Source organism: Ammodytes marinus (genome assembly GCF_949987685.1).
Source record: "Ammodytes marinus genome assembly, chromosome: 17".
NCBI classification, from domain to species: Eukaryota; Metazoa; Chordata; class Actinopteri; order Uranoscopiformes; family Ammodytidae; genus Ammodytes; species Ammodytes marinus.
This window is the reverse complement of record NC_137221.1, coordinates 11,024,622-11,034,347: the sequence shown is the minus strand read 5'-3', so window position 1 is coordinate 11,034,347 and position 9,726 is coordinate 11,024,622. Positions and strand designations below refer to the sequence as shown.

At 38.6% G+C, this 9,726-nt stretch overlaps 1 protein-coding gene across 1 annotated transcript; it reads right to left on the bottom strand.

Moving 5' to 3' along the window:
- Positions 1-7,124: 7,124 nt before the first annotated feature.
- Positions 7,125-8,966, bottom strand: LOC307264432 (CD59 glycoprotein-like; the record flags this gene model as incomplete). Its single annotated transcript, XM_080045843.1, has 3 exons — positions 7,125-7,288; positions 7,409-7,516; positions 8,912-8,966. 3 exons carry the CDS (start codon positions 8,964-8,966, stop codon positions 7,125-7,127), a joined length of 327 nt encoding a protein of 108 aa, XP_079901969.1.
- Positions 8,967-9,726: the final 760 nt, after the last annotated feature.

The following is a 9,726-nucleotide window of genomic DNA, read 5'->3' as shown; positions in this document are numbered from 1 at the left end:
ATCATTGTAGAATAAGGCTGTTACGCTCTTGATGGAGGAAACACACAAAACTGCTTGAGCAGCTGCTTTGTCAGAACAACTGGTGCATCTGTTTACAATACAAGACAACCTTAATAAGAGATGAAGTCGGTCAATAACTGTCCTTTCAATGCCACGACAGTAGAGAACAGTAGAGTTAGTAAGAAAAGCTTTAGGTGTGCAGCCTCTTGCCTGCAACAAACGTGTCCTGTTGTGTTGATATATAGATGAACCATCTTGGTTATTAAATGTCCTACTTCTACTTCTACTATTTGACAATTAAAGTCATCAGCTTAAATTTAAAAGGGTTCTTAAAAGTAGAGATCCCGGTAACAGAATATAGATGTATGAACAAGTGAAAGTATTGACTTTTTCTTGTTAACTTTTACAGGTTAACAAGATTTTTTTTTAGAAGATTTTTATTATTTAAATAATATTAAAAGCATTATAAATACATTTACATTTGGGATTTTGGGTCTGTTGGCCTTTAATAAAACCTTTTTATCTCATAGAGATTAAATTATGTTTGAAAACAAAAAATGAAATGCTTTTTTCCAGTGCATCAGAATTATTTTCTTTTTTTCTGAAGCTGTTGGTGTCAGAGGGAACTCCGCAGTCTTTTAGCCAATAGCACCATGACAAAACGGGGAGAAATAATGCATAATGTCCCTTTGTCCTGGCAACACACACACACACACACATGCAAGCACGCGTGCACACACACACACACACACACACACACACACACATATATAATGAGGTGGACACACAAAGTTTGGACACTTTTATGGACTAATGAGAGGTAAGAGTAATTTGTGCTACTGAGATATAGTAACAACAAAGGACGTGAAGTGAATTATATTCCAACCTAAACAAAGGACATGCACACACACACACACACACACACACACACACACACACACACACACACACACACACACACACACACACACACACACACACACACAGACACACACACACACACGCGCACACATACACGCAGGCACACACATAGAGCAGCAGCAGCACGGTCTTTGTCTTGTTTCCACCGTCTTAACTCTCACATGTAATTAGCCTCACACTCTCTGTCCGTCGCAGATACCGATAGCACACAGGAGGGGGTCAGTGTGTGTGTGTGTGTGTGTGTGTGTGTGTGTGTGTGTGTGTGTGTGTGTGTGTGTGTGTGTGTGTGTGTGTGTGTGTGTGTGTGTGAGTGTGTTTGTGTGGGTGGGTGGGTACAGGGACAAGAGGGGGTCCCAGTGTCTCAAGGGACAGGTTATGACAAATAAGATTAATGTGTCCCCTATTTCCAGACTGGTGCTCTGGCCTCTCTTCTGCTCACACACACACACACACACACACACACACACACACACACACACACACACACACACACACACACATTTGCGTCATAAAAAACACACATACACGCCTCCCTGATAGCTTTTTCTCTCTCAGGAGAGGGTCCATATGGGGACTAGAGTTGGGTGGGAGTGTGGGTGTGCAAGTGTCCAGGACGTCACCTCTCCGTCTTTTCCTTTGTTGTCATTCACAATTGAAAAACTATTATATTTAACTCTTACACCTCTTGTATGTCTTTGGATACCTTATCTCACAGCTGCCTTCTTTTATTGTTGAATCAACATTTTTAAAGAATATAGAAACAAACCCAGTAAAGCAAAGGGTTAAATACAGTGTTTGTGTAAACTGTGACAACATGGAGCAAATACGCTTAGCTCTGTCTCTAAACTCAATTATTTTTTTCCTTCCAAGATTTCCTCATTGAAGTCATTAAATGAATGATACAATGTTTGTTCATTTGTTGTGGTAAAAACTTAAACGAAAACAAGATCAAGATCAACTGTTTCTCCCTTCATTGTGAAAAGGAAATAATTATCGTTACTGAGGCAACATGTGAATGTTACAGTAATATGTATATACCCTAATATCCAGACACCATAGAGCTTACCTCATCCCACGAGTCTCTAATTTCCTGAATTTAGCGACAGCGAGTGTGATCACGTGCTGACAGCATCTGGAATGGATGCAGTTTGAACTGCGAGAAAACATGTCACTGTTTGTCGGTGAACAAACGTGATGCGTTGTCTTACAGTTCAGTTGTTACGACTTCTGTATCGATTCAAATATGAGAGCTGATCTGACTTCAATGCTGATGTCAGATATGTCAGCAAGCACGCTGATGTCCTCTGTAGCTCTACAGTATAATGTGTTTTGTGCACTCTGTGGAGTTGACTTGCACGCACACACACACACCCACACACACACACACACACACACACACACACACACACACACACACACACACACACACACACACACACACGCATGCCTCAGCCCCCTTTTCACCCTTGACCTCTGCTCTTTTTGCACTACATGCTTGAGTGGTCATTGCATATCACCAACACAAAGAGGAAATCTATCTTGTCTGTGTGCATGAGAGAAAGATAAGAACAGAATAAACTATGTGACATTTAAACGTTGGTAAGTTGTGTGAGGTTGATGGACCATACTATTACCCATAACAATTCAAATTAAATAAAAATTACATGATGATTGTAGAGGTAGAGGTTCAGTTATTCCATCAAGAAACTGGTGGTGAATGATTTAAACTGCCTGCAGATGTATATGTATAGGAGGCCCACAATGTGTCATGCAGTTATTAAAAAGTATCACTCAGTGTGAGGCTAATAGAGGAGGCATGTGGGCTGAGCCACTGATTCATCCAAGTGTTTCCCCTGCTGTAGAGGCATGTGTTACACTTTGCTCTGTTTCCATCAACACACAAACAAGATATGTAGCCTATCTTTTGAGAGAGTTTTGCACTTTATTTCAAGCGTAGTTTGGCCATTTTATTACTACGCCAACTCGCTCCGGTGCAGTGCAAAGTATCCCTCCGCCAATCAGCTGTTTAACTTAGCTACCATGGCTTATTCAAGAGAAACAAGAAAATTAGAGATTATGAAAGCGACGACCACATGCTATTAGCTGTGGATAAAGGCATGTACACAGTGAAGGGCATGTCGCCATCACTTATTTTTGTTTCTTGTCCAATCCAAGAGTTGACATTGGTCCAACTATAACTATGCAACCAATTGCAATAAGTGAGTTTCATCTCAATTTAAATGCTTTGTTTGAAACTTTGCAGTTGATTGTAGAGTGAAGAATCTCATCACACTGTTCAAAGTTGAGAGTTTGTTGTGTTCATGTGCGTTTGTGTGTATTATGAGTTCAGTATTTGTGTGTCCCCTTCTGTTGGCAAGTGTTCGTGTGTGTGTGTGTGTGTGTGTGTGTGTGTGTGTGTGTGTGTGTGTGTGTGTGTGTGTGTGTGTGTGTGTGTGTGTGTGTGTGTGTGTGTGTGTGTGTGTGTGTGTGTCAGCCCCGGAGGTATAATCGTCTCCCCTTGCTCCCGCTGTGCTTCTCTCCCCCTCAGATCAGAGCCTGTACCCCCAACTGGGACAATGAGTGTGTGTGTGTGTGTGTGTGTGTGTGTGTGTGTGTGTGTGTGTGTGTGTGTGTGTGTGTGTGTGTGTGTGTGTGTGTGTGTGTGTGTGTGTGTGTGTGTGTGTGTGTGTGTGTGTGTGTGTGTGTGTGTGTGTTGGTGTGTTGTGTGTCCTCCCAAGTGTGTGTATGCCGTGGGTACCCAGGAGACACACACCCCATGAGACCTCTGCCACACACACATGCCTGAAGGCCCCCAAGAGAGCGTAAAGGGCGAGAGACGAATGAATGAAAGGAAAGAAAGAAAGAAATTGTTTTCAAAGGTACATGCAACTTGGTGTGTGGGTGTTGGGGGAAACCATGCACACAGTTTAATTCCTGCAGGTTTTGTTAGTATACGAGATTATGTAGGAGTCGTAGAAGAAGAAGTAGGAAAAGAGGAATGATTTGCAGTGAAAAACCAAGTAAGGACCAAGAAGAGGACACAACAGATGAAATGAAATCAACAAGAGCTTTTCTAGAGCTAATTTGATTAATAGGAAGCATATTCATTTGGGATGATCTGGGTGGGGTATGAATGTTCCTGTGTGCGTGTCCATGTGTCTGGAAGAAAAACAAGTGGAGTAAGAAATGAAGACGGATTTAGACGGTCGCAGAAAGGGAAAGAGGGAGAGATATTTGTAGAGACGAGGGAAGACAACAAAGAAAATCATCAAGGGAAGAAGAGAGAGAGAAGGTCCCTCTTTTCTGTCCTGGTCTGAAACTAATTGGTCCAGGATTAGAGGAGATTATATATATTTTTTTTTAATACTGAGAAATTATACAAAGCCCTCCACAGGTTTTCTGGTTTCCATGGCGATAGTCTGCTGTAAAGCGTTGCAACAGGGAGAGAAAATTAAAACCAGTTGCTCCCTTGATTACCTGAATGACACAGTTACAAACCAGTCATACAAGACTTTTTTTTTTAAAGAAAGGCAAAGCTCATTATATATCTGCACAGGTAGAGAGCCTGTGGTTCTGCTGCTGATCTTTTATTAGTAACAGTTCCACAGCCTGTTGACACGTGGCAGCCACACTGTGCAATAGTACTAATAAGTTCTAGTGTTATTATGTTGCTTTTTCTGCTTGTCTTGTTGAAGCTGCACAAGAGAATACAACACAAATATCCTTATGTGTTACAAATACGGAAACATTAAGAAGGAAATGTGTGCAGGTAACAATAAAGAATATTTTACTGTTAATTATAATAGTTCCTTGTATATTATATTTAAATAATAAAAGATATAAAAACAACAACAAAAATCAGGAAAACCCCTTTCAACCAAACTCACCAAAAGTTTGTTCAACAGTTTAAGAAAATAAATAATCCCCCACACACAAGTGCTGCCATAAAATCGAGTTTAATTGGTTGCAGTAAGCACTAAAAACAGTCAGCGGTGGGAGGACTGTCATGTCTTTTTTTTCATGCCAGTGCACAGACAAAACACTAACAATCTCATGATGGTGTAAATGAGAAGCATATACTGTATATATATATACAGTATATATATATATATATTTCAAATGTCAATATATGTAAAAAAAAAATGTATGTCTTAAATAACTTTTTTCACATTTGAAAAATTGGAGAATAAGAAGAGAAGAGAGCAAAGGTGTGGAGGGAAACAGAAAGCTCCTGAGGCGTCTCTCCAAAAAAACCGTCAAATATCAGCTGAGGCATCTTCTTGTCTTGTAACAGCCCCCCACCACCCCCCCCCCCCCCCCCAAAAAAAAATTCTGCCGTTAATTAAATATAGGCCCTACAACAAGCAGCTGATACTTGAACAGTATCTCAGCTTACAGTAAACACTGGAACGTGCCGCCGTAGGCTCCAAATCCAGCCCTGTATTTATTTAAGATATTGAACTCTTGAACTTCAGCTGTTGTTTCATTTTTCCGTCATGTCATGCTGCTGGGTCGTCTGTGAAATGCACTTCCCTCTGAAGCAGGGAAGATCTCATTCCCCGTTAGACACAAACACAGGTATATCCTGTTTTTTCCCCCTCAATGCTTCTGAAATATATTCTTCAATCTCATACCTGTGTCAGGCAGATGAACCAACAACCAGCCAACTAACTTATAACTAGAAACTGTTATTTGCTGAAATATGAACACATGTTCTTATTTATATTTCTTTATTTTATTCTATTTATTGGGGTTTTGGGGCTCTTTTATAAAGGAGCTATGGAGCAATGTTTTAATGAGTGAGTCCTGTTTTTGTTGATATACTAACACACAATATACATAAATGCCAGTTGGTAGATGTACACAATGGAGGTTTTAAAATATTCAAAAGATCTGCTAAATGGTGTAGTCCTCGTTGCAGCGGGAAAAATTGTAAATTAATGTTGCTTATATTCTGATTACATTATCAAAAAAATTTAAATCACTGATTCTACCCAACACAGCTCAATTTAGTCTCTCTTTCTCAGTCACATATAGGTGCATACACACACAAATACACACACACACACACACATCTGGTCTCTTCCTACCCTTGCTCCACCAGATGTTAGCTTTGAGATTTCGGTGTAAAATCAAGTGTGAGAAATGTTTTTAATTATCTGGCCACCTGGCCACAGTTGTAGCACTGCAGGCACATACAGATATTTATACATACATTGAATAGGATAGCATCACTGTCTTTGCCGCACGTTGACGAATAAAAATTCCCTTTATATCCACTGACTTTCTTACTTTGAAAAAAAACTGTATTTTATCCGGAATAAATAACTATCCTCCTTATTTCCTGACTTGTGAGGACCTGAGAATAGAATAACACACACACACACACACACACACACACACACACACACACACACACACACACACACACACACACAGACATAGTTACAGGTAACAGATGTTGTCCTTCTTTTAATTAAAGTCAACAAATTATAACATTGTACTCAGTGCTGCAGAAACATACACACACACACACACACACACACACACAAACACACACATGTTATTCTGTAACTGGCTGTAGGGGTAATACTGCATCTTATTTAGAAACTCAGTCCGATCTTAATTATTATTCCAGGGCAGCAGCAGCAGACACTGGTACACTCATTGACTTTGATGTTCTTCTTGTTCAGACTGTTGTAGTGCTTTGGCAGCTTTGGTGCTTACTGAGAGTTTATGAAATAGGTTTGAATCCAGTGTGGACATGGCGTGAGTTTCAGCCACGTCGTATTGACCCATCTGTCCACAGGAGCTGTTTTAATTTATCTCTCTGTCTTTTTCAGTCCTTCCCTACTGTGTAATGCCTAATATGTTTGGCACATTTCATCGTAAAAAATATGTATTCTCGCGAGTGAAGAAAACCCAAAGGCAGAAATGTGGGGTTCGCTCGAAGATGTGCAGGACAATTTGTGTGAATTTAATTGAAGTTATTTCCTGTGACTGTGAAAAAGATAATTGACATTAATTGAGAAATAAACATTGAAACAACTTATTTTAATGTATAAACGTAAGTGCACGGGTAGGTTTTCATTACGACTTTATTCTTTAACAGTGTTCAGCAGTGGGCCTACAATTGAGCTCCAAATGGAAGAATCAACATGTAAAAATCAGGACTTGAGACTGTTCTTTTTTTCAGGTAGTTCTTAACCAAACCACCACTTAATTTTCTCAGCAAAACTTTTTTTGGCGACATTGCAGAGGTTTGACTGACAGCAGGAGAATTTGAACTTAGGGAGGGCGGCGTATCTGACGGCCAGAGTCGTGAATTCACAGTCTGCCATGCTAAAACATCTTGTGTAGGTTTGATCTGAGGAGACATGTGTGAGAGTCATAGCATTACATTTATGATAACATTCCACCAGACAGACCATTTATATTCTCAGTTTTATCATGACTTTAAACATTGTTGTTTTTTTGCTGTACTTACCACCACTGGTGAGTTTGAGACAGCTGTCTTCACTTTCGTTACACTCCATTTGGACTTCACAGTTGCTGGAGGTGCCGTCAGGACAGGAGTAACACTGCAGCGAGAGGCCTGGAGAAACCAGTTAAGGTTAAGGAGTACAGTAACTTCCTAAACTGTGTTTAAACCCCAATGTTCAGTCTTTACACTGATTAAACAAACAGGACACAGTTAAACATGTCAATTACTGGGCTTAAGAGATGCGGCTAAGTGGATTTTGTTTATTTTGAACTAAGCTGTTTTCAGTCTTTATGCTAAGCTAAGCTAACCAAGAGACTGATAGTGATCTTTTTATCTTTCATCTTTCAAGCCTTTTAGGGCTTTTTGCAGTTAGTTGCAGTTTGAGTTTTGATCGCGATAACTACTATTTTCCCCTAAAATAATGTAAAATAAAATATCACATATCAAATATTTCAATTTCATAGTTTAAATTGGTAACCCTTTACAATAAGGGTATTAATTTACTGTTAGTTCATGCTTAGTTAAGGCTATTAATGGTTATTTAATGCATAGGTAAGCATTAACAGAATTTTAATCCTTAGTTATCCATGCCTTTTATTAACCATTAATTTCAATAAAGGGTTAGTTAATGCTTGGTTAAGCATGAACCATTCTTACACGAATGCTTTTCTTATTAAGTATTAACTAAGCATAACGGTTAGTCAACGCTTATTCATCTTTAAGTAAGCTGTTATTAAAGGTTAGTAAATGCTTAATTTATGCTTATTAAGCATTAACTAAGCATGGACTAATAGTTAATTAATGTACGCTTATTGTAAAGTGTTACCTATATTTATATTGTTGTTTTGGTTGATGGAAACTGAATGACGGGATAAGGCAAAGACAAAATGTAATTTAGATTTTACTTCCCTGCGCTAAACAACTGAGAATTGTATTATTGTAAAGGAGCCATATGATAGATTTTGGTGTAAACTTTTTTGTGCTTTTTGGTTTATTTCAGGTATGCATGTTACCAACTTGATACATAACAGGATAGTGGACTTTATCGTGTAGCCCTGCTTTTATGTTTTATATTTCAATGTTAAGCTTGCACTATTTCTACATCGTAAATTACTTTGAGCAGCATTTATTATATGCAAGGTGCTATAAAAATCACTCACAATTACCTAAATATATTATAAACTTGTCAATAAACCAAACCAAAAAGCTACAACACAACTGTGCACAGGGGAAACTGCATGTTGTGAAAAATCAGAGAAAATATGATGAATAGATATTTATCAGAGTCTGCAGAGTGTTAATGGAAGCACATGACACACCAACACAACATGCAAACTCCACACAGATCTGCCAAAACGTTCCCTCGGGCTGACATGTTGCTTCTTTGACAAACATTTAATCTCTCAGACTAAGCCCCACTCGGCTGCGCTTTTGAGTAACAAAATAAAGAGAGTTGATAAAAGGTACTACTGATTTCTCCTTCCAGACAATTTTTTTTTTTCTTACCAAATCCAAACATGGCAAAGCTGACAGCAAGGCAAAACACGACAGAGCTCCTCATGATGACTGAGAATGTCTGGAAAACCTAAACGAAAAGAAGAGTTAACAACATTGTCAAAGCTGGAAATAAGGAAGGGAATTTATGAATCACACTTTTCTATGTGACCTATGTGTCACTTACAGTTCTTTCCAAGGTTACATTTTATATCAATTTCCATCCAAAATATTATTAAAAAAATTAATTAAAGGAATATAGGACTCAAATCAAATATTGTAACATGACTAAAACCACAGAAGTACAGAGGAATAAGTTGGATTTTTTTTTCACCAAGTCATCTATGAAATAAATATTTTCCCCAGAAAATCCTCAGTCACCCAACTCTCACCTGTGAATGTGAAGAAATGACTCTCAGCTCCTGGTGAAGAGGATTTATCTGTAACAGCAAAAACAACAGACAAAGAGTAAACAAGCCATTTGTTTGGGTTCAGAGTCTAAGATATTGGCCAAGCCAGTACACTTTTTGAGTAACACAGAAATAATTATTTCACAGCTTTCTGTTATAAGATATTCATGATTATTCTTGTTGTATACAACATGTATGAATAAAATGACACATAAAGTCAATTCTATGTAATTTGTCTTTGATTTGATTTGGAAATAGATAGGTGGCACAGTCATCAGTTGGAAAGTGAGGAAAGACAGGGGAGTTAACGATTTCACAATCAAGGTAAATACAGTTCATGGGGAAAGCACAGTAATCTGTGTACAGCTGTTTTACCCCAGATTTGGTAATAACAGAGGAGAAACAAGGAGAAGCAAA